This window comes from Salarias fasciatus (assembly GCF_902148845.1).
Source record: "Salarias fasciatus chromosome 7 unlocalized genomic scaffold, fSalaFa1.1 super_scaffold_4, whole genome shotgun sequence".
In the NCBI taxonomy this organism is placed as follows: Eukaryota; Metazoa; Chordata; class Actinopteri; order Blenniiformes; family Blenniidae; genus Salarias; species Salarias fasciatus.
Genome location: NW_021941229.1, coordinates 106,392 through 131,553, shown reverse-complemented (window position 1 = coordinate 131,553; position 25,162 = coordinate 106,392). Strand labels below are relative to the sequence as shown.

Here is a 25,162-nt window from a genome sequence, read left to right as displayed (position 1 = left end):
CTTTAATGAGATGACATTGAGCTTCCACTCATATATTTTATTTTACATATGGGAGTTCATTTGCAGTTTCTGCAAATGAACTCTTCATATATGTACGTATGGGTGTCTGTGTCTATGTGTGTGTACATGTATGTATACCGTATTGGCCCGAATATAAGACGACTCCGATTATAACACGACCCCTATTTTTCAAAGATCATTTTGTGAAAAAAAAATAACTGAATAAGGTCACTCATAAAACAACTTTTTATTATACAATTATTATAAACTCAAAAACTCACAACTGAGATAACATTTCACGAGATATAAAATGAAAAATATTACTACAGTATTGAATAAAAAATATATTCTCTTTCTCAAAATAAGAAACAATAAGCAACAAATAAGAACCTCAAGGGGTCCAAACTGCATAAATGATGTAAATAACTGTCCAGGTCCTTCAGCTGAATCAGGCTCTGGTGGTGGACATTCCGTCTGTCCGTCTTTCAGAGACGTATTCTCTCTCCCTTCTATCAGTCTCTCTGAAGCGTCTCTCAGGACCACGGAAAGCTTTCTCATAGCGTTAGCATCTGGAGTGTTTTTTCTGTGCTCTCCAATAAGAACGAGGCTCTGCTCCACCAGACCTCCTGGCGGCTTGGCAGTAGTTTGATGACTCTGCTGCGTTGATCACCATCAGTTTAAAGTTGGTATCATAACTTCTCCTCTGTTGTTTGCTCAATTGTCCAGCGTTCAGCCCCTTTGTTCCAGATGATCCGCCATTTTTCATCAGATCATTTGATCTCATTTCATCGCTCCACTCGCTCTCTGCTCAGTGATACTTTGGCTCCATCTAGCGGCGCGGATGGGTATTGACCATCTACCGTAAGTCCGCGATTATAACACCACCCCACTTTTGAGGATGCAGTTTCTGGGAAAAAAACATCGTCTTATATTCGGGCCAATACGGTAATTGTGTGTGTATGCATGTTCAAAATTTATGCATAGATGTAATGATGTGAATGATTTGAAAGAGACCCCAGGTAGAATAGCTCCTGAGCTCGGTCAGGAGCTAATGGGGCTCTCAATAAACGAAACAAAACGAAACTTGTGCAAAAGTATCTCACAACTTAAGGTCATGATTATGACTTACTATGTCATAATTTTGAGTGTTTGTTTTTTTATGTGGTGGAAATGAGCTTCCATAAGATCATGCTAAGGCCATGCATGGATGCAAATTATAAAACATTTCAAAATGCACCTGTATTGTTTTCTGTTAAAAAAAAAAAAAAAAAAAAATTCTGTCCAGTCGTATTTTTTCAATTTAGTTTTCTTCAAAGTGTATCGTCAAGTTTACCCTCTTAAGTACATTTCATGAGATACTTTAACCCAGGTAATTATTTTATGGGTGATTTTCAACTACTACTATTTTTACAGGACTGACTTAACTAATTCAATGCATTACAACATTTCTAAGGGAAGAAGCTTCATTTTTGACAATGTTTCAGTTTTTCTCATTTATTTATTATTATAATTTCCATAGCTGACACTGGAAAAAAATAGGTAACATGATAGGTCTACATGACAAAGAAAAAAATACGAGCCTCGTAAGTTTGACAACACAATTAAATGGAAAGAAAAAGTAACAACAAAGAGAACCAGAAACCTGCGACTGGACCAACAGCTGCTCGTTTACAGAATGATGTAAAGATGTGACGTGAGGATTACTTTCCAGAGGAGAGAGAGCAGACGTCTTGTTTTCACAATGAAGTGCACGCAGATGAAAGCCACGTTGTAGAAATGCAAACTAACTACAGGAGTGACAGGAAGAGTCCACTACGTCGGTTTCACCTGCCGCGACAAGAGGTCACCTAGGATGTCAGAGTGTCTACACTCAAAATTTCCTCTAAAACTGAGATTATTCATCCTTCAAGTCTTGAGTTTACATGAACCCTACAGTTCACATTCAGTCCACTGACTGCAGAAACTCCAACAAAAAGTTTTCAAACCAATATAAAAATAATAAAACACAAAGACTCTGCACCTTTTTTTGACCAAGCAAATCTTCCTGATCAGCCAAAACATTACAACCATCTGCCTGAAAATGTCCAGGTCCCCATCTGACTCTACAACTCTGAAGGTGTTTCTGTGGTATCCGGATGAGAACAGAAGAGCCTTTAAATCCTGGAAGATGTAAGCTAGACTCTCTTTGGTTTGGAGTGGTGAATCAAGAACATCCCACAAATGCTCAATTAGATTGACATAATGTTGTAGCTGATCAGCTTAGCTGCAAGCTCTGCATCCACCTTTTCATTCTCACATGCTTCGTAAGGAACAAACCAAGGCAAGCTACACAATCTACAACTATTTCAACCGGGACCTAAGGGGAAATATGTTACTCTGATTACTAGAATTGGGGAAATTCTCCACGTATTTGCACCGAAAAGCAGTCGATTTAGAGGTTCAAGCCTCCTCCTAGAGTTTTCACTGTCAAAAATGCTTCTGTAGGGGGCAAGGTTTGTGAAGAGGGGGAGGGGGTACATCAAAGTGGTGGTGAAGGGGGAGGAGATTCAAGTGCTGATGTGGATTCCTTCATGGTTTTCCCTTTACGCCTCCAGCTCGAAGCCCATCCCTACTTTGTGTCCGCCGGCATTGAAGTTCTTTCCATCGATGAGGGCGGACAAAGTGACCTTGATGCCTGCGGGGGGAACACAAGATACGATGTCACCAAACACAACCTCTCCGCACAAGTCACCAAACACAGCATCTGCAATCACATCAACAAACATCACCAGCCTCAACATCTTCAATCATGACACCAAACACCACATCTCCAGGCACAGCGCCAAACAACACCTGTAATCACAGCGTCACCAAGCACACCTTCTCCAATCATGACACCAAACAACACCTCCAGCTACAACGAACCCAAACATCTTCAATCACATCACCAAGCACGCCTCCAAACACATTTTCAAACTCTTCTCCGAACACACCACCATTTTGCTGTTTAATATTATTGCCTACACACAATATGACTATCAACATTTTTTAACATCAAATTAACCACAAATTTAATGATAATAGATAATGTAAATATACCCTTTCAAATGAAATAAACTTTCACTTCTTATTTTTACCATTGGAATTGAAATGTGAAGAATCTAAATAGCTTGCATAAACCAAAAACAAGAATCAAAAATAAAATGGGACTCTCAGTCCCTGTTATGAAAAACTGTACTTGAATACAAATTAAAACCAACAAAAAAAAAAAAGACCCTATCTCTGTTTAAATAAAACAAAACAAAAAAACATACAAATATAGTGAAGGAGTAAAATGCAATGTTAGAGATTTCCTTCAACGTGCCGTCTTTCCCTCTGCTGGGTTAGCAGCATGTCTGGAAAGCCGGCTTTTCAACATACAAGTACAGCATTTCTTTAACGATGTAGCGAACACAGAATTTTGCGCTGCTGTCTTTGGATTTACTTGTAGACCAAACGCCTCAGTAAGTGTTGACTGTTGGGACAAAGGCTCTTCATCGTCTGTTTGTCCCACAGTTCTGTGTGCACCCGGCTCTCTCTCGCTCTCTCTCTCTCTCTGCATACTGATCGATGGTGTGGTTTTTGCTCTTTGTTGTTTTCATGAGTGTTTTTATTGTTCAGCACTTTGCGTTGTTTTTGTGAATATGGAAAGTGCTTTTACAAATAAAGATTGAGATTGAGATGCTCCGCCTGCCACCATGGCTGCTCTGTATTTGGCATTGGGAAGTCAGCTCCGGCTGCAGGCGAGGCGCCAGCGTCGCTTCTGGCTGCATGCTGCCCTCCGGAGGCGGTCTGAGCTCGATGAGTTCCACCGTCTTCTGCAGGAGCCAGTGTTTCCCCTACCATTATATGAGGGGGGTGCCCCGCCCCCACTAGAAGGTCAAGTTGAATTAAAATAATTGTTACTTTTTTACATGCAAACTTTAGTTTTCCTGCTTAAAGGCCGCTCTACATGCTGTCCTTAGGAGACAGTGGGGGGCAGTGTGACTGTTTACAAGACGGAGGGAGGGGGGAGTAGACAGTGGAGTGCTGCAGCGAGTGGGGAACGCACCGAATGCGGAAGCGCCACGGACGGAGTTTCTGATGGCCTCCCATGTTAACCTATCTGACTGGCCGCACACAACGCGCAGGGGAGGGCTGCGCCTGCTCCACTTAGTTCTATTTTTCACGTGAGCCGCGAGCGCCGAGAGCGCCATTTGTCAAGCTGGAACAAGCCGATCGGACCAGACAGGAAGTCGGAAACATAAAAGGCAAGAGAATCTGGTCAATTTTCAAAATAAAATAAATTAAATGACGATTAGTTACGGATGGAGTTGCTCGTCCGTCTATAATTTGTCATTTGGGTCCAATCACAAGAGAGACGGGGACACACATACAAACAGACATACGCACATACACACCCAATCAAACAAACAAAAACACACACACACACATAGCGACAGAGATTCACGTGATGCAGAAAAAAAAGAGGACGGGAGGAGAAAGTCTCTCCACAGGTCACCAAAACACACATCCATACTGGCAGAGCGAGACGGAGGGTAAAAATGTGAAAACCGAGAGCAGACGGATCCAGCCGAGTGCAGTCGATGTGTGACCAGCGCGGAGAGCGCAGGCAGCAGACACGCCTCCAATACGAACAGCCAAGCACCGGCGCGGAGACGTTCGCGGCGCTTCCGCGTCCAGTGCGTTCCTGGCGTTACTTTCTACAACAAACTACGGCCAAAATATAGTCATTTCAGCCTTAAAATGAAGAAGCAGAAGAAAAACCACCTCTGATTGCAGTGACGCGCGCCATGAGGTAATTACGACCGTATAGCGGGGCCATGTTGTTGTTGTTGTTGTTCTCATTCGTGTAGGGGTGTTAAAAATGAAAAAAGACCGAAGAACATTTTTTTCAGCGTGAAAAATATAATGTGTGGCATGAGGCATGACAAAAGACCGAAATGCGTGACTGTCACTGTAGTGTTCACCGTTAGAAAGGCTGCTGTTTTGGTTTTATGCCAACTTCCGCCTGGTTGTCATGGATACCCCACACATCCCTTGTTATTATTGTAATTTTTGTATGATCGTAATCATGGATAATATGCAGAATTAGGCCAATTTTAATGTATGATTTGCGCATCACTATTTCACTTTAATAAAGATGCCGGCCTGCATGCAGTACTGGTCCTCACCATTGAAGCGTGGGGGCGCTATGCCTTAAATGTCACTGAAAGCAGACGAGCACACCGATGCACCCCCCCCCCCCCCAAATAATTGAGCCCCCACCCCACCCACCGACAGCCACCGTATAGTTCGCACTGACGTTAACCTTTCTGTAACTCTCTCTCCTCCTCCTCCTCTGACTTTCTTTTTTTTTTTTCTCTCTCTTTTTCTTTCTGGCTTTTTTGGCCGCGACCTGGTAACCTTGCATAGCAGATGGGCCTGCCTGATTCAGTTCCTAAATCCTGCGGATCCCATCTTGTAGCGCTCCATAGACCAATGGTTTCACTCTGATAAAACTTCACCGGCTCAATCAGGGGAAAGAGGCGGGAGCTGCGGGAGGAGTGGAAGTGACGAGAAGACGTGACGACAGCGGGAAGCTCGAAAAAGTTTGAAAACAATGGCGGCATGCGGAGCGATCTCCGTGGACACGGCAATATCTGCAGTTTTATAAGAAAGCGACTCAATTTCTTCTTTGAAAGAGGAGCACAGAGCATCACTTCAAGCCTTGTTGTCAGGAAACGATAGGTGCGTTCACGATGGCAAAGCCAGAGGTAGACGGAGCTAGACGAAGTAGACGGCGCAGCCGTGGGGCGGAGTTATAAGTCTGCCTCCAACTCGGACAACCCTATGTTCTCCATGTTTGTGTTTCTCATGACTCCCACCGTGGGGGGTGTTTACAGGCCCGGCGTCCGGGGTGGCAATGCCCCCCCGCCAGTGCCTCCTTGCCCCCCCTGGCTGTCAGAGGGGTAATTTTGTTTTTCTTATTAAAAACAAAAGAATTCATAATTTCTTTTGTGTGTCACATTGTGTTAATTCATATTCAGTTAACTGAAATAAATACAATTTAAAAAAACAAAATAATTTTAAGTTACGTTTTGGCTTCTGTTATGTGAAGCGTGCTGCTGCTGCGGACCAGGCGTCAAGGGGGGGCAGACTGCCTCGCCCCCTCAGTCCAAAAAATTAATAAATAAAGTTTTCAGTCTATTATATGCTTTAAAAAACAACAGCAAACTCCACTGGCTTGGTCAAATCAATATGAAGTGTTGTGCTATTCAAAATTCCAAAAAAAAAAAAAGAGGAGACTCCAGCTCTACTAAAGGTGAGGGCTGGTTACTTTATCATTTGTTTTATTACCATTTGTGCTTTTTAGCAGTGTGATTAATGATCATACTTTGTTGGACATGGTAGAACAGGCCTCTGATCTGTGGATTCTGTTTTTGTGTTGCTCCGATACTTTTTCGCCACCTTTGCGCAACCCCCCCCCCCACATTTGTAGCCGCCACCGCCGCCGCCGCCGCCCCCCCCCCCGCCCCTCTACACTGGACTGGAGCCGGGACTGGGTGTTTATTTATGCAAATAAAGCGTGTTGTCATCAAACTGATGACGAGTGGGCTGGGGTCCAATCCCCTGCCTGTATGAACCAGAGAGGTGGGCCAGGTAGCCGCGGTGAGTTGCTCTCCAGCAGCTCACGCGGCTCCTCTGTGACCGATCTCGTTTGGGTCTCGCGAGTTTTCGATGCCCTACGTAGGTCCTACGTATCAGTGACGCCGGGCCACATCTGGGCGGGGCGGCTCAAAAGTCTTAAAGGTCTGCCTCTGGCTTTCTCATGTCGAACGCACCTGATGTCTACTGCTTCTCAGCAGCAAGTAAGCTACGTCACACCGTGGCTGGATGCGGATTGGTCTGTGGTGAGTGTGTCGCGTGTCAATCAGAACAGTCGTCCAATCTTCTTCTTCTTTGGTTCCAATCGCCAGCTACGGATTGTTTTGAAGGTCCCGCCTCTGAAATCAAATCGGAAGAGCGGCTACCCAGATGGACTTGTGAAATATTTCCGTGGCGGACATGAAACTGTCCATCTGGCGTGTCAGGTTAGCGACCTGGGGGTTTAAGAAACATTTTTTTTATCGTTATAAGGTGGAACTTGTGTCGTCGTCTTCTGCTCTTCTCCTCCTGCAATGCACCGCTGACTGTGAACGCGAAGCGAGCGTGTGGCGAGCGTTCTCGTACCGCGGGAGCGAGCGGCTCTGCTGTGTGACAGCAGCTGCTTTCAGGGCACAGCGCTGCTGCGCACAGAAGGAATAATACCTCGTCTTTGATTGGAATCACGTAACGCTATGTTTATGTCACAGTACCGTTGGGAATTAATGTGAAATGATTTATTTCTTTATTTTCAAGGCATTATTTTGCACAATCTACTGGCCCGGACGGTTTTAAAAGTGCTCCCGGGCCACCAGGCCATTTATAATGTCGAGCCCTGAGTCAGTCAATCAATCAATCAATCAATCAATCAATCAATCAATCGTCATAGTAGAAAGTTCCCTCTAACACACCAAGAGCTTCTCCACTTCTGTGTCTTTTCATATGGTCAGTCTGTAACGACTCGCCTGTCTTTTCCAAAGCGAGTCACGGCGGATAAACACCTAATAGTAGTGTGATTAACAGACCAGAAACATAAAAGTGAATCAAAACCAAGCATTTCTTTTACCAAGAAACCCCCCAACAGAAAACCAGACACTCATCGCTCGAGCGCTCCTTTTTTTAATTTAAAGGTTCAAAATAACAGGTTACTGTATATACAAACCATTACATGCTATTTTTAACATTCACATAAAGTTGAAGAAAATTATTCAAAAGGATAAGAAAGAAAGAAAACTAAACAAATCAAATGGTTGAAAATAAAGCAAAATTAGGGTTTTTTTTGTAAATCGTAAATTTTGATTAAGTTAAACTTCCATGCACAATTATTCCTCATCAATTTAAAGGAGTCATATTATGCAAAATTCACTTTAAAAAGGAGTCTTTACAGTCATATTGCCTCCCAGAGCCTCTGTATGATCCCCCAGAAGTGAAACATTCAGTCACCTCCCTCAATTGTGCACTCCACTTTTAAGAAAATATACACTCAAACAGGCGGTTCTGAAATCTTCCTCTTCTCGACGTCATGAAGAGGAACGCCACTCCCCCCCCCCGGAAGAGAATCCTGCCTTTGGCCGGCCCCCGGATAGGTCGCTCATTTCAGCTGTATTTTCTCATCCATCGCCAGTGTTTTCATAAAGTCCGCTCATCTACCGTCTTCAGGTGGGTCAGCTGACGAGCTGACAGTTTTTGCTAACTTACAGCAGGAACGCAATGGACACGGAAGCGTAGCGGAGGCGCCGGCGCTTGGCTGTTCGCACTGGAGGCGTATCTGCTGCCTGCGCTCTCCGCGCTGGTCACACATCGACTGCACTCGGCTGGATCCGTCAGCTCTCGGTTTTCCTCTGTCTTGCTCTGCCAGTATGGATGTGTGTTTTGGTGACCTGTGGAGAGACTTTTTCTCCTCCTGTCCTCTTTCTTTCTGCATCACGTGAATCTCTGTCGCTGTGTGTGTGTGTGTGTTTGATTGGGTGCGTACGTGCGTATGTCTGTGTGTGTGTCCATCTCTCTTGTGATGAGACCCAAGTGACAAATTATAGATGGACGAGCAACACCGTCCATAACTAATCGTCATTTAATGTATTTTATTTTGAAAATTGACCGGATTCTCTTGCTTCTTCTGTTTCCGACTTCCTGTCTGGTCCGATCTGCTTGATCCAGCTTGACATATGGCGCTCGCGGCTCGCGTGAAAAATAGAACGAAGCGGAGCGGGCGCTGCAGAGCGCGCGGCGCTCCCCTGCGCGTTGTGTGCGGCCGGTCAGATAGGTTAACATGGGAGGCGATCAGAAGCGCCATGCGCGGCGCTACCGCGTCCTAGTGCGTTCGGGCCGTTACGCCGGGAACGCACTGGACGCGGAAGCGTAGCGGAGGCTGTTCGCACTGGAGGCGTATCTGCTGCCTGCGCTCTCCGCGCTGGTCACACATCGGCTGCACTCGGCTCGCTCCGTCTGCTCTCGGTTTTCACGTTTGTTCCCTGTTCCCTCCGTCTCGCTCTGCCAGTATGGATGTGTGTTTTGGTGACCTGTGGAGAGACTTTTTCTCCTCCTGTCCTCTTTTTTTCTGCATCACGTGAATGTCTGTCGCTGTGTGTGTGTGTGTGTGTGTGTGTGTGTGTGTGTGTGTGTGTGTGTGTGTGTGTGTTTGGGTGCGTACATGCGTATGTCTGTTTGTGTGTCCATCTGTCTTGTGATTAGACCCAAGTGACAAATTATAGACGGACAAGCAACACCGCCCGTAACTAATCGTCATTTAATTTGTTATATTTTGAGAATTGACCGGATTCTCTTGCTTCTTCTGTTTCCGACTTCCTGTCTGGTCCGATCTGCTTGATCCAGCTTGACATATGGCGCTCCCGGCGCTCGCGGCTCGCGTGAAAAATAGAACGAAGCGGAGCGGGCGCTGCAGAGCGCGAGCCGCGGCGCGCGCGGCGCTCCACTGCGCGTTCGGTGTGGCCGGTCAGATAGGTTAACATGGGAGGCGATCAGAAGCGCCGTGCGCGGCGCTACCGCGTCCGGTGCGTTCGGGCCGGGAGACGCACGGCTCGCCCGGCCGCTGGGCCGCTCCTCTCCTCGCCGGGACGCTGCGAAGCTCCGGAGCCCAGCGGAGGCGCACTGCGCACCGGGCGCAAAGTCAACACACACCGGCAGCGCCGTCCGGTGAAGAGGGCTGCTCCTCTGAGAGGCTCTCTGCTCTCGATATCACACCAACAACACGATATAAACAGAAAATAAAAAACACACCTCATTTCGCTTCTGTAAGGTCGCTCTGCTCGTCCAGCCACATTGATCTGTAATTTATAGACTTCCAGCAAGGATGAGTACATGGTTTATGTTTTGATCTCAAATGAGAGCTTTTCTTTATCCAATAGTTACTTTTGTATTTTTCATTCTATATAAAAACAGTAATTTCCGCGTTCGCTGCTGTCTGGACCCTGTTCAGCTGATTCTCTCCTCCCGAGGCGGCGGAATAACAACATATAGGAAAAAGTTTACGTCCGTGAGGTCGTGCATCGTGTTTTATTTTGAAACTTCCGGTGTAACTTCCTGTAAGGTGCTTTCTTAACGACAGTGAATTTATGAGGTGGCGTGGCCAGATGCGTTCAAGTTCATCACGGAAAATAGGCTGTCAAAAACAGGCTGTTCTGAAGAAGGCTCCTCAGAGCCACTTTTTAGACCCTCAATCTCCAAACATAGGACGAATTTGGGGCAAACAAACTTATACACTATGTTTTTAGGTGTCTGTGACCTATATGACGTGACTGAAAAATGCATAATAGATCCACTTTAAGGGCATTTGTAAATGACAGAAACTCTATGAAAAATACAAAAATCTTGGCTGTATCCTTGTAAATTTACATTTGTGAAAAAATAATTTGCCGAGGATGAGAATGCAGTTCACCAGAAAGTCAAACTCTTTGTTCTCACCAACAAAACTATAAATATCTTTTGAAAAATATTGGCTTAAGATTGGCTGAAGTGTGCTGTCAGTCAAAGGAGTAACCAACGACCCCTGCACGGAGTTTGTATTGGCTTGTCCCCAGACCCATCCCAGCTACTACATCCAAATGTGGATGTGGAGTGGGCGGGGCTGGTTTACGAGGCTAACAGCCCCCCCTCCCGAAAGGAAAAAAAAAAAAAAAAAAAAAAAAAATCACAAATCATGTTTTCAGGGGGGCTCCTGTCTCATCAAGGGGGGCTGAGACCTCCCTGGCTCCCCCATAGTTCGCACCCTGGTTAACGTGCATGATTAGAAGTGTATGATAACATTGTTCAGGTACTATGGGGAAAATGGAGTCTGTCATATGATAGTGCAGATTTGCATGCACACAGCGCGTGGCGTTTGTGACGCAGTGATCTTTTAGATCGGCGCTTTCAGCATCTGAGCAGAACAGTTTGTTATCATGCACTTCAGTCTCTATCAGCCTGTCCTGTCCTCTGTATAAGCCGCAGGAGAATGGATCAAGATTACCTGTGATATTAGAATATCATAGATGTATTTTATTTACATGTTCATAGTGCCATTCACACTGAGCACCAACTATAAAAAGTATTGTTTTAAAATTGGTTTAAGTCAAGTGGGCGGTACCTCTGAGTGCACATACTGTTCTACTGTAGCAGTACTAAAAAAATGGCATTGATGGAAGCAAATGAGTTTTCATTACTGATACATGACAAATTCTAGTTGTTCAGTTACCATGGTTACAACAGTGTCATGTCAGGTTGCCTGTATAGAGGATGCACGCGTAGCGTGCGTGTCAAGGCCAGTGAACATCAAAATCCACTGGCCCGGGGGGCCAGTAGTAAATCTCCCTTAATGTCTACCCCTGTTGACTTATCGGGGACAACACATATGAATCAACACGTCTTTTCAGTAGTAGTGTAAATATGCCAGAGCGAGTCATGGGATAATTTACATCTGTACAATGAGGAAGGTGCACTCAGGCTAGAGAATCCTTGAATAAATGTCAATGCCATCCTGTTGCAGTGCAGAGAGCATTCAGAGGAAAACTGAACAGTTGGTCAACGATCTTGTCAAAGGAGTCACTCAGCTTAAGAGTTTAGATGTGTGTGTGCTGACAGTTCGGCAGAACGCTGACGTCCTCTATCCAGTCGGCGTGCTCGTATGGGTCCGCTCCATTCACACTTTGTACTTTTTCCTCGTTCCTTTTCTTTGCCTTTTCTTACATTTTTTTTCCTCAGTAGGGTCCTGCAGTGCTCACTCTCTCACTTTGTACATATTTTTTCTACCATCCAGACATCCTGTTTTCCTTTTTTAATCGCTGAATTGAGTAGTACGCTGTAATTATGTCGTAGTCAGCTCGCCGGTGATAGCGCTCGATGAGATTGTTTACATTTACCAGACCCCACTGTTCATCATGCATTGTGTGTAGGTCATGTGGTCTTCCCAACTCGATTTCTGTTGCTACAATTTTTGCACAAATACAGCAACCTGGTTCATCTGTCTTGATGGGCTCACCTTAGTCATTTGCTGTGAAGCCGGAATATTCCCACACCAGGGCTTATATTACGCCTGACAATGGATTTTTTCTAATTTTTACTATGGTGCCTGGTATTACTCCTCACAAGGCTCACTTGCTGCGCTGTGCTTTTTATGCCAGCAGCCATGCCTCCCTCCACAAAGAAACAAAGATCCTACATGACTGACAAGAAGGTTCACTCCCTTCATTCTGCTATGAAACCAATGTGTCCAGGTGCTGAGACCGACAGAGTGAATCCTCTTGTTATGAAGCCTGTTTCGAGGCAAGGCATGGCAATGTGTCAAGGCTGAAAAAACATTGAGCTCATTTTTATTTATCACTGATTTATTGATTATTGTCTCAGGCCAAATGCCACCAAATTCAGGAAGTGTCGTGCAGGAAGTGTGGGGGTCGCAGGTGTGTGTGTGTGTGTGTGTGTGTGTGTGTGTGTGTGTGTGTGTGTGTGTGTGTGTGTGTGTGTGTGTGTGTGTGTGTGTGTGTGTGTGTGTGTGTGCGTGCGTGTGTGTTTACCTGGCCGGAGACTCTGGGTGTAGCCAACTCCAATCAGACTGGCATTGTTCACTTTGGCCTGAAGGAGACAAACACGATTTGACATCCAATTAGCCAAAGAAGAGGCTTGGCGGGTGGGTGGCGGGGTGGGTGGGGAGGGGACTGACGGGAGACTCAGGCTGTGTTCACTCCGAGTTGGGTCGAGCCAGGACCCCTTTTTGGAAGTGTGAATTTGTAAATCAGCCTCCTCATAAATAACTGAATCGTGTTCTCGCTGGCGTCGAACCGAAGGGGCGTCAAACCAGACAGAAGCAAGTCGGGCGCCGGAAGGAAATGCGATACTTGTTCCAAAATAAGTGATTTCAAAATAAAATCTGTGTCGTGTTTTTGCCTTAATATTCTATTTTTCTACTTCGTCTGGTAGAATACATAACAAACAACGTCATGTAGTCATTATACGCTTCAGAAGAATGAACGTTTTTTTTTCTTCGTCACTGCAGGAAAGTCAAACAACTCAAAAATGGCTCAAAACAGCTCTCTGACCGGAGCGGCTCTGTGTTGCCAGATTGGGCGGGTTTCTGCCAAATCAAGCTTCTTTTTTGAACACGTCTGACAGGTTGATGAAATGATTGTGTTTATGAAGTGTTTTTTTAATTATACAAATACGGTTTTAACGTGCATTTTCAACCGAGATGGTGGTTTGGGCTGCTTTCTATTGAGTTAAACGGGTTTATGGTGCGAGATCAACAGATCTGGCAACCTCCTCCAGCGGACTGCAGATTCACCGCAGACGGTGCTGCGGTGAGTCCGTTCTGTAGACAGAACGCAGCCAGAAGAACGGTTGTTCTGTTGTACATGATTTTTCTGCAGACCATACAAATCGCCGACTTTCAGAAGGAAGACAGACTCTCCTCTCCGCCATGCTGGATGTGCTCAGAATAACAGTCCGTGTCATGCGTTACGGAAGCCTCACACGGACAAAAGTGCGGCAAACGAGGAAAGCTGGCTGGACCCGGGGAGCGACCGTGTTCTCACCGCATGTCGATTGAGCCGGTGCCGACCTCGGACCTCCTCCTCGAGGCGGCCCCGGCTGGACCCACACGTAGGTCGCTCCAACGTGAAAAACGTGTCACACTGTCGCTCCCGGCTCCACCACGTCAGTTATGTCAAACCAAATGCTTTGGTGTGAACACATCCTCAGTGGGGGGACTGAGGGGGATTCAGGGGAGGAATAACGGGGGGCTCAGTGGGGGAGTAACGGGGGGCTCAGTGGGGGAGTAACGGGGGCTCAGTGGGGGAGTAACGGGGGGCTCAGTGGGGGAGTAACAGGGGGCTCAGTGGGGGAGTAAGGGGGGCTCAGTGGGGGAGTAACGGGGGCTCAGTGGGGGAGTAACAGGGGGCTCAGTGGGGGAGTAACAGGGGGCTCAGTGGGGGAGTAACGGGGGCTCAGTGGGGGAGTAACAGGGGGCTCATTGGGGGAGTAAGGGGGAGTAACAGGGGGCTCAGTGGGGGGAGTAACGGGGGCTCAGTGGGGGAGTAACAGGGGGCTCAGTGGGGGAGTAACAGGGGGCTCAGTGGGGGAGTAACGGGGGCTCAGTGGGGGAGTAACAGGGGGCTCAGTGGGGGAGTAAGGGGGGCTCAGTGGGGGAGTAACGGGGGCTCAGTGGGGGAGTAAGGGGGCTCAGTGGGGGAGTAACGGGGGCTCAGTGGGGGAGTAAAGAGGGGGCTCAGTGGGGGGAGTAACAGGGGGCTCAGTGGGGGAGTAACAGGGGGCTCAGTGGGGGAGTAAGGGGGGCTCAGTGGGGGAGTAACGGGGGCTCAGTGGGGGAGTAACAGGGGGCTCAGTGGGGGAGTAACAGGGGGCTCAGTGGGGGAGTAAGGGGGGCTCAGTGGGGGAGTAACAGGGGGCTCAGTGGGGGAGTAAGGGGGGCTCAGTGGGGAGTAACGGGGGCTCAGTGGGGGAGTAACAGGGGGCTCAGTGGGGGAGTAACGGGGGCTCAGTGGGGGAGTAACAGGGGGCTCAGTGGGGGAGTAAGGGGGAGTAACAGGGGGCTCAGTGGGGGAGTAACAGGGGGCTCAGTGGGGGAGTAAGGGGGAGTAACGGGGGCTCAGTGGGGGAGTAAGGGGGAGTAACAGGGGGCTCAGTGGGGGAGTAACGGGGGCTCAGTGGGGGAGTAAGGGGGAGTAACAGGGGGCTCAGTGGGGGAGTAAGGGGGAGTAACGGGGGCTCAGTGGGGGAGTAAGGGGGAGTAACGGGGGGCTCAGTGGGGGAGTAAGGGGGAGTAACAGGGGGCTCAGTGGGGGAGTAACGGGGGCTCAGTGGGGGAGTAAGGGGGAGTAACAGGGGGCTCAGTGGGGGAGTAACGGGGGCTCAGTGGGGGAGTAACGGGGGCTCAGTGGGGGAGTAAGGGGGAGTAACAGGGGGCTCAGTGGGGGAGTAACGGGGGCTCAGTGGGGGAGTAAGGGGGAGTAACAGGGGGCTCAGTGGGGGAGTAAGGGGGAGTAACAGGGGGCTCAGTGGGGGAGTAACGGGGGCTCAGTGGGGGAGTAAGGGGGAGTAACGGGGGCTCAGTGGGGAGTAAGGGGGAGTAACGGGGGCTCAGTGGGGGAGTAAGGGGAGTAACAGGGGGCTCAGTGGGGGAGTAACGGGGGCTCAGTGGGGGAGTAAGGGGGAGTAACAGGGGGCTCAGTGGGGGAGTAACGGGGGCTCAGTGGGGGAGTAACGGGGGCTCAGTGGGGGAGTAAGGGGAGTAACAGGGGGCTCAGTGGGGGAGTAACGGGGGCTCAGTGGGGGAGTAAGGGGGAGTAACAGGGGGCTCAGTGGGGGAGTAAGGGGGAGTAACAGGGGGCTCAGTGGGGGAGTAACGGGGGCTCAGTGGGGGAGTAACGGGGGCTCAGTGGGGGAGTAAGGGGGAGTAACAGGGGGCTCAGTGGGGGAGTAACGGGGGCTCAGTGGGGGAGTAAGGGGGAGTAACAGGGGGCTCAGTGGGGGAGTAACGGGGGCTCAGTGGGGGAGTAAGGGGGAGTAACAAGGGGCTCAGTGGGGGAGTAACGGGGGCTCAGAGTCAGTGGGGGGACTGACGGGGGGGCTTGGTGGGGGGTGACACGAGGCTCAGGGTAGGTGTGGGGAGCCGACTCACCGACAGAGAGGCGTCCTTGTCCAGCTTGTATTTGGTGGCAATGCCGAAGCGAGTGTTGTTGCTGCCGGCCGTCCACGCCAAAGTGACCGCTGTCTCCAGCTCATCGTTCACCTTCTGGTAGATTGAGCCACCGAACTCGGTGCCGTCGTTACTGAAAGACAAAATATAGAAAAACTTTTAATCTGCAGGCATGTACTGAAAGCTATTCACATTGTATTCTTAATTATGTAACTGATTCTATATCTGTTTTCTGTACACCTGCTCACTAAAAGGGCGTTCTAAACACCATGTCGAGGGGTGAAAGTGACTCACACGTTGGTGTGCAGCTGGAAGTCGCCCGCTTTGTACCCCAAAGCAAAGTTGTTCTGGGTCAGTTTGGATTTGGCTGTGTCGAAGGCCATCTGGTAGCCGGCCATCCAGCCTTCGTAGCCCAGCACGGCAGCAGCGTGAATGATGGGACCCTCGAAGTCCACGTCACAGCCCAGGTTCACAAAGTCCCGCTTGTAGCCAGTCTTCAGTTTCCCACTCTTCTTTCTGAAATAAATACAAAGAGTTGAGTGAGATTAAAGCTCAAGTGTGATGTTTTTAGTTATTTTTACTGAAATGAACAATGAACCCGAACTCCTACAAACTCACATTAAAGGCTTCTATTTACTTACCACATTACACTTTGTTCTCCAAGTCCTCAGAATAATTTGGAATTTTCACAAGACAAAATTTTATAAAGCATTACACTGAACAGAATCAGATTTAATTCACTGTTTATTTGGGGTGTAATGGAATTTTTTGGCACGAAATTTCTCGGAATAAAAAAAGAGTAAAATTGAAAGACGCAGAGAATAAAAGTTAAAATAAAAAAGTTTCAAAAACGCCAATGGGGGCTGTGCTCTGAGACTCATAAGCTTGACCCTCTGGCCTACCCTTGCAGCACTCTCACTTCATGTGAAAACGGAGAGCAGGAAATAGTGGAGTTCCCCGCAGAGCGTTGCAGATAAGACCAGCAGAATTGGTTTTGATGCACAAGTTTTTTTTTTGCTTTTTTTTTCTGAGTCTGACATTCAACATTTTGGCAAATTGGCCCATTTAGTGCAATTCATTAGTCATTTCAAACAGCATACTTACTGTTTTTGTGAGGGCGAGCTGTTGTTTATTCAGAGGTGAGTCGGGGAAGGTTTTCGGGACGGACACAATGGAAGTGGATGGTATTTTTGTTCCCCCTCGTCAAACTCATCAAATACACAATCCAACAATCCCAAAACACTTTGGTGGACACGTTATAATCCACACATTCACTACGCTGTGGAACACCTACAAATAATATTGTAGCGTTACGACACTGAAGCAAATACTGGGAACTACTTTTTCTTTTGAAATCACTACGCCCAGACGCCATGTTGAGTAAGTAGTTCCGTCTTAGCAATCTTCACATAAACAACTCAATTTGGTAATTTTGCATTAATATTTCACAGCGTAGTGCTAAAGCAAATCTTGCATAGGACTGCTTTAAAAGGAGTTTTATGTGCTGCCTTAAAATTTTTAAGGGACCACATAAGCAACTTTACGTGCATATGTAAAACTTTTAAGGGAGCAGTAAAGTTACTTACGTGCGCGCTTAAAGTTGTTTATGTGAGCACATAAAACTTTCAAAGGAGCACGTAAAACTCCGCCCCTGTCCGTAACGGATCCCTCCGCGGACGTCCGAGCACAGCCCAAATTTTGAGACCGCGATGCACATATGCCGGTCGCACCGGTATCAGACCTCCTGCCAACCTTGGCAAAATTTTTGGAGTACCACTTGCCGGGACAGTTGTCGACCGGGGGGGGGGGGGGGCACTGTCAGTTTTAAATTTTAAGTTTTCATTTGGTTCTTTAATTTGACAACTAATGACAACTATTTAACAGATGTTTTTCTGATACACATTACATTGCGGCTGACCGTGCACGTAGTCCCCAGAAAACAGCTTCAAAATGCTGCTACGTGTCCTTTAACTGAGCATTTTATGCTGTGTGTGCGCATGCGTGCGTGTGTTCCATTACTAAAACCTTTATAAAGCCGTCAATACGGTGTTTCAAATTAACTGGTTTCCTTGCTAACTGGTGACTGACTTCCTTTAGCACTTCCTGCTGCTGCTGCTAGTAGCAGCAGATGTTGAAATCAGACTCATAAAAGGTCGGACACGGCTTTTTGTCTGGTTTTTAACATCTATCAGCAACAAGGGACGTGAAAGAAACCCAGTCGCCAGTTAATAGGGAATCAGTTCTTCCAAAACACCGGCTCCTCTCGGGTTTCGCAACACTCCTCCTCCGCTAGTTAGCTGCTGCATTCAGGTGACTGAAGCAAGCGGCGGAAAACTGAAACTCCGTCATTCACATGAAGGCAGCGGAGACAGCTGGACTCAGGAGACACTCAGGAGACACGTGAAGGAAGCGTGGACAGTTTGCACAAAGGAACGGCTCTCAGACAGCTGAGAATCGGCTCTCGTCGTTCACTTGAAAGAGCCGTTCAAACGAACGACTCGTTCATTGAACGTCGCAGCACTACGAGGGGAGCACATGTGTTTCCTCCCGGTACCATAGCTGCGGCGCACCAGCCTAATTTACCGGTATTTTTTTCAACGTGACAAATACAATGTGTGCCGTGACTGCGTGACAACACACCGAAATGCGTGACACTTCAGAGCCCTGCTGCTGCATCGTGTTGTCAGACATGAGAACGTCCACGGTCCGCATTTATAACAGCGCTCACATACGTCTGCAGCTTTTTGCGTAGTTTAATGAGGCGGAGCGTACCAGCGTATTTTAATGTCAAATTGCGTACCTGCTACGCAAAATGCGTACAGGTTGGCAGGTCTGCGGTATACGCATGCGCCAGAGCGCTACAGCAAACAAACAAGGACCGAAGCTAACTTTGAAAAGTGAGTCTGTGAAGCCATCAGGCTGTAGCTCCATCTATGAAAGACACCCAGGCCCTCATTTAAGAAACGCTCACACAGCAGCAAAAGGGTGAACCGCCATATGAAAGTCGAGATCGGAATTTGTGCATATTTTAATATATTATAGCTCCTGTTATATTTTAAGATTTGTTATACATAAAGTTAGATGTTTTTTGAGATTTCTGCTATTATTCTTATTAAGATTCACATTCTTACCTATTTTTATTCTTTATTTGCACATTCCATCGCTTTTTTGCACCCCCATGGCCACATGTGTTCTACAAACCTCTATAACTGTTCATCTCTCCATGGTAAGGTAAATAAAGTCTATTCTATTATGTTCTATTTATTAATATGATCGTGATTGTATGGAAAGATGAAATCTCACAACAGGTCGTGTACACAAGTTTGAGTCAGTGTGGGTTTGCGGTGCAGCACAGAAAAGGAGGTTGCACTGGCCACGGTGCAGCTGGTGTCTGGCTATGAGACATAATTAAACAAAACAATAAAAATATGAGCTGTGTAAGTGAGTCAGCCTCATTATTTGTAATATTGTCTGCCTATGAGACATAATTTAATGAAACAATAAAAATATGAGCTGTTTAAGTAAGTCAGCCTCATTACTTGTAATATCAGGGTAACGGACCTATATTCTGTCCAGCCGGTGTCGGTTCGTCCACAGCGACGCTGTTCACTGCAGCCATGATCTTCATCCAGACAGCATTTTTGTATCTACTTTTAATTCCAGTTTTTAGTCTTCCACAGAGCTCCTCCTTATTTACCTCCACCTCAGACCTGAGAGGATCGATATCCAGCTCAGAAAAGTTTCTTTTTTAGCCAAAATTGCGGGGCTTCTTAACCATGAACCATGCCATCCGCTGCCGGTGTCGCTGAATCAAGACCAGCCATCATCAAGGTGGAGATGTTTGCAGTGGCGCTCTGGCGCATGCGTGTGACAGGTGTACACACAACGTGGTCTCAAAATCTGGGCTGTACATGGACGGGAGCGGAGTTTTACATGCTCCCTTAAAAATGTTACGTGCTCATGTAAACAACATTACGCTTGCGCGTAAAAATTTTATGTGTGCATGTAAGTAACTTTATGTGCTCTCTTGAAAGTTTTACGTGTGCATGTAAAGTTGTTTATGTGCTCTCTTAAAAGTTTTAAGGGAGCACGATAAACTCCCTTTAAAAAAAAACAAAAAAAAAATTTGTGTCCCTTTAGGGGCTCCGTAGAAATGAGCACTGACCTGACTGTACGACAGGACACACATAAGATTTATGAAACTTTCGTATTTAACTGATCTCAACGTAAGTGATTGGGTCTTTATAAATCTGCAGCTGAAATCGATCATCATTAAAATGTCGATTTCATTCAATATTCATGGTTCAGAAGCCCCGCCCACTGAGGTCAAGCATGCAGAGGAGAAACCTTGGCAAAAAAACAAAAAAAAGAACATTATTCGAGCTGGAACTTGATCCACTCACATATGAGGTTAATAAGGATGAGCTCTTTGGAAGAATAAAAACTGGAGCTAAAGGAGCCAGAAACACACTGTCTGGAAAAAGATCACAGAGGCAGTCAACAGCCAGTCACAGAATCCAGGCTCTGCTGGTCCCTGGTTCTTCAGGTTCTGTCTTCTCAGCCCAGCCTCCAGGGGAGCCTCTGCTGGTCCCTGGTTCTTCAGGTCCTCTTGTGGCTCCAGCACATAAAAGAGACTCACTGACCAATGCAATGTTTTGCAATAATGTTCCACACCTTATTGGGGGTAAATAGCAACCCCCCCCCCCCCCCCCCCCCCCCACCACCACCACCACCACCAGGTCCAGACAGAGACTCCCTCTCCGCCAGGTTTTGCTTTTGCAACGCAAATACACACTGACTCGAAATGGCTGCATGATGTCAGAGCTGTGGTGAGATTTGATCTTACCGTATGAATACGCTCATGTCCAGATTGATAAATGTTGATCCTAACATAGATATGGTCGTATGCCCAGTGTTCTGCTGTACGTTCATGTGGTAAATGAGGGCCAGTGTCTCAAAAACACATCACTGACCAATACATCATTTATCAATACAATGTCAACAAACGCAGCATCTCCATATTGTGGACAGATGTGTACGTTTATGGTTTTTTAAATTTTATTTTTCATTACTTATGTCACAGTTAAATAAAGATGTCTTACCCTGTGTTTGGTACAAAAGATGTGTCCAAAGCGACCTTCAGTCCCTGAGCCAGCTGCAGGAAAAATCAGACAGTTAGAATCCTGGGAGTCTTGTAAGCAAACGGATTGCGACAATGGGTGGCGCAGACCTGGTCCTCCACAGTGACCTCAGTAGCCAGTGTGTTGTCTGTGTTCCACTTCTGGTTGACACTCAGGCCCAGGTCTTTCATATTGTACTTGGTCTCCAGGCTGCCTGAGGCCTTTCCTGTGTCCGTGTTACTGGAGCCAGATGTGTTGAACTCCTGAAGACATGTGGAAGTCAGAAGACTGCAGCAGACACCTCCAGAAGTGAGACCAAGTTACACCAAAAACCACCAGAATACTATGACCACTGATACTGTGCTGGTGCTACTTTCTGAGCAACTTTCTGAGTCCTGCAAGTGTAGAAAAATTAAGAAGGGCGAAAAAGAGCTGCAATGTGAAAGAAAAAAGCTGCAATGTGAAAGAAAAGAGGATACACCATTGTAAAAAGGGAAAAGAACCAGTTAAAGGTTGGACTGCTGGGGGAACTTGAGGCCTGTCCACAGGGAATAATGTGAGGCTTCAACAATGGATCGTCGGACTGAAAGTCCAACAACTTCACAACCAGTCTCTCTTCTGGATGAGGTCCTGGAGGTTTTCAAGAGAAAAATCCAATTGTTCTGCACGTCCCATAATTCTCAGGACAATATGGATATACCTTAAACAGGTCCACTCTGTAAACTTAAAAAAACACCAGTAAGAAGAAGGTGCAAATTCATGTAAAACTATTTCAGGACATATCTGAAACCAGTTGAAAACGAGTAAGTTATTTCCAGATAAAGGTTTGAAAAATGCTAATAATTCAAGTGCAATGTTTGTACAATACATCCAAAAATAAATCCAGCATGTTCAAAAGACTTCAAAAACACATGGTCAAATACTGAGGAAAGAGCTGCTCGTCAGAGACATGCACGTGGAGGGAGGACCAGCTTTCAGGATTAAACTTTCATACTTTCATCTGTCAGTGGTCATAATGTTTTGGCTGATTGTTATTGGTGGCAGTTATCTGGTCAACCCCCCCCCCAAAAAAAAAAAGATAACCAAGACAGCAATCATCACAAAGACAAAGAGAAAATGAAACAGTGATGAAAACAAAAAGATGATGTGCGAGCATGCGCACGATGGCGTGACAAATGACGTGACACGCTGAGCAGGACGCCGTTCTTACCATCTATATTAGAGAGCGAGCAGTCCCAGGGGGCGTGGATACAGACAGACATGGGGGGGGCAGAGAGGGAGAAAGAGAAAGAGAGAGGGAGGAAGAGAAAGAGAGAGAGACGGAGGAAGAGAGCGCAAGAGAGAGAGAGGCTGACAAACAGCTGATGTGGGTCTGCAGGAATGTCAGTTAGTGTCATAAACAAGCGTCAATAAGTCTGAGCAGGAAGGTTCAGGAGGAAAACAGTTCAAGATGGACTTTAAGGAGGGCAGTTACCGTTCTACAAACTATAGATCACATCATTTTTTTGTGCTCCCTCAGTCAAATATAGCAGTAATTGAGGTTTGTCTGTACATTTAGTGGTCCCAAAAGGTAACACATTTTAAACATCAAGAAAACCAAAGAAACTATGGGCTACACGCACAGCTCCATTCCTTCCTGAAGTTCAGGCAGCACCTTTATTTCCTGTGTTTCATGATAGGATGAACTGATAAATCCAGGTGTGTCTAACCATTTACTGAGGCCACACACACCTGGATTAATCAGTTCATCCCATCAAGAAACACAGGAAATAAAGGTGTTGTCTGAACTTCAGGAAGTAATGGAGCTGTGCACAGAGCCCATTGTTCGCAGAAATGTGCAAGAAAACCACTCTCTACTCTTCTTTCAAAGTCAGGCGGTGGAGCGTCAAACTCAAAATATCTGGGAGAGACCATATCGGAGGACCTGTCCTGGAGCTTCAACACCTCCTCAGTTTTGGGGAAAGCACAGCAACATCTGTACATCTGTACTACCTACAGAAGTTGAGGGGTGCCCAAATCCCAAAGCAGCTGATGGTGAACTTCTCCAACTGTGCCATCAGTCGTGTCCTAACATGGATTTTTGGTGTGGTTTTCCAGCTGCACAAAGGCTGATCAACAGGCACTACAGTGGCTGGTAAAAACAGCAGGAAATGGTCATTGGGACTACTTCTCTAGAGATTAGTACCATCAACACCACCACAACCCGAGGAGAGTACACATCATGTGTGATCACCACCACCCGGCACATCACCTGCTCCACTTGCTGCCTTCAGGTAGAAGGCCCAGGAGAGCCAGAACCACCAGACCGGCCCATAGTCTGGATCCTCAGGCAGTGAAGTTGCTAAACTGTTGCCTGCCCCTTGCTCTCTCCGCATCATCCAGTGACATTCGCCATATCCCATTGCTACTGCTGTAAACTGGATTCTGTATTGTTGCATTAGTCGAAACAATGCAGCTCAAATAACTGTCTGAACATTCCCTTTGTGCTACAGTACCACTGTTGGTTTGTTTCATCTGTGCTTGCACTGAATTATTTATTGTATATTACTGTATATAAGTGAAGGCTCTGGCACCAATTTTGCACAAATTTAATTTCTTTATAGTGTATGAATGTGCTTAACAAATTTCGTAGTTATATTTATTACGAGAAAGACAATTCAAGGTTGAATTACTGGTTTATTTTATATATAATGTATATATAATGTGCTTCTTAAAGGTGCAAAAAATAATATTACAACACATAACATACTTGCCCCCCCCAACTCCTCCCCTTCGGAGGGTGTCGGGCAGGTTGCTGGGTTAGGAGACTTTGTGTGAGACTTTATTATTATTAACTGTTTGAATTGTTGTGTTCTTGGGTTTTTTGAGTTGGAAGCCCAAGTTCTGTAAAAACTGTTTACACTGTGGGCCTTAATCTTAATCTCTTAAACTATAATCTATTTAAGTTTATCTTTTGGAATGGAATTATGGAATTGAACTTTTCCATAACCCCCCATGTCTGTGTATCAATAAACATTAATTACCATGAATTAATTTTCTGGACTGTAAGTCCCATCTGTAAAAAAAGAAAAAGTGTCATGAAAAGCAAACAAACAAGTAAAACAAATTTCTCCATACCGAGATGTAACTGCAGTGTTAATAATGTTGGTCTTGATCTGCTGTTCTAGAACCCCTTGTGAATTTAGCTCACCACTGGTCTCCGTCTGTTTCTCTCACTGGAGTCTTTCTGCTGTGCTCTGCTTTCTGATGTACATTTTAGCATTTTTCTACAAGACCAACCAATTCATTAAATACAGTGAACGTTGTAGTCCAGAAAATATGGTAGTTGAGCTTTCTTTTGTATTTTCTGAACTATAAGTCCCATCTGTTAAAAAAACAAAACGAAACAAAACAAAAAACAAAAAAACAAAAAAACAAAGGGTCGTGAACAGTTAAAAAACATATGTGAGAAAATGATTCTCCATGTCCACATGTAACTGTCCCATTGATCATTCAGGTCCATCAGCTGCTGTTCCAGAACCTTCTGTGAATTTGTTCCTCAAACATTTAGTACTGAAAATATGGTAAAGGAAGAAAAACGTCTTCTCACCACTCCACTCTGTGATTTGGTTTTGAGGTCCAGCTTCACGACACCAAAGCCTGTCAGAGATTAACAGATGAAACACCGGAGTTAATAGAGTTGATTGATCTCCGATGTCCTAATACCAACTGAGTTATTAATTGAAATGTTTTAGATTTCAGAAACTAGTTCTTCCCACATTCAAGGTTAAGACAACCAGACTTATTAGAAATGACCTTTTCTTCTGTAATTCAAATATTAGCTTAATGAATATGACAAAATATTGGAGGTACGACGTCAGGTGTCTCATCCTGACGTCGTACCTCCTCGACCACCTTTGTCCTCCTCTTTTTTCTCCGGTGATGTCTGGACAACATTGCAGAATTACAACAGCTGCTCTTTTGGAGGTGCTGTAATCCGAAACAAACACTGACCAGAGAGGAAGTAAAGCCTGACGAAGAAGAAGCACATCTCATTCACTGGCCCAGACCGAAAACGGAAGTCCCGCCCCAGCAGCCGGCTAGTGGCTAGCCACAAGAAACCACGATATCTGATGGTATGACCAGATAGCAATCAGCACATGCACTTCCTCACCAGTACGTGTCCACCCACCAGACATATCCCGACTCTTTCTTTGTGCATCTACTTCTTCTGATTCCTGCCGTAGGCTCCGTTACTTTTGCTAACCAAAATGCACTG

At 46.2% G+C, this 25,162-nt stretch overlaps 1 protein-coding gene across 8 annotated transcripts in view; it reads right to left on the bottom strand.

Moving 5' to 3' along the window:
* Nucleotides 1-1,330: 1,330 nt before the first annotated feature.
* The window catches only part of LOC115383091 (voltage-dependent anion-selective channel protein 2), a 33,480-nt gene continuing 9,648 nt past the window's right edge, over nucleotides 1,331-25,162 (bottom strand). For 2 of the 8 annotated variants that reach the window (XM_030085129.1, XM_030085130.1), the window contains exons 3-10: nucleotides 24,494-24,543; nucleotides 22,115-22,117; nucleotides 21,015-21,167; nucleotides 20,887-20,939; nucleotides 16,079-16,300; nucleotides 15,767-15,917; nucleotides 12,648-12,705; nucleotides 1,332-2,674 (exon numbers count right to left, since the gene is read on the bottom strand). In XM_030085129.1, the coding sequence (XP_029940989.1) occupies nucleotides 2,583-2,674; nucleotides 12,648-12,705; nucleotides 15,767-15,917; nucleotides 16,079-16,300; nucleotides 20,887-20,939; nucleotides 21,015-21,167; nucleotides 22,115-22,117; nucleotides 24,494-24,543 (782 nt within the window). In that variant the 3' untranslated portion in view covers nucleotides 1,332-2,582. Of the gene's footprint in view, nucleotides 2,675-12,647; nucleotides 12,706-15,766; nucleotides 15,918-16,078; nucleotides 16,301-20,886; nucleotides 20,940-21,014; nucleotides 21,168-22,114; nucleotides 22,118-23,927; nucleotides 23,960-24,490; nucleotides 24,544-25,162 lie in introns of all 8 variants that reach the window. The other 6 variants (XM_030085132.1, XM_030085133.1, XM_030085128.1 and 3 more) reach the window with 5 other exon arrangements.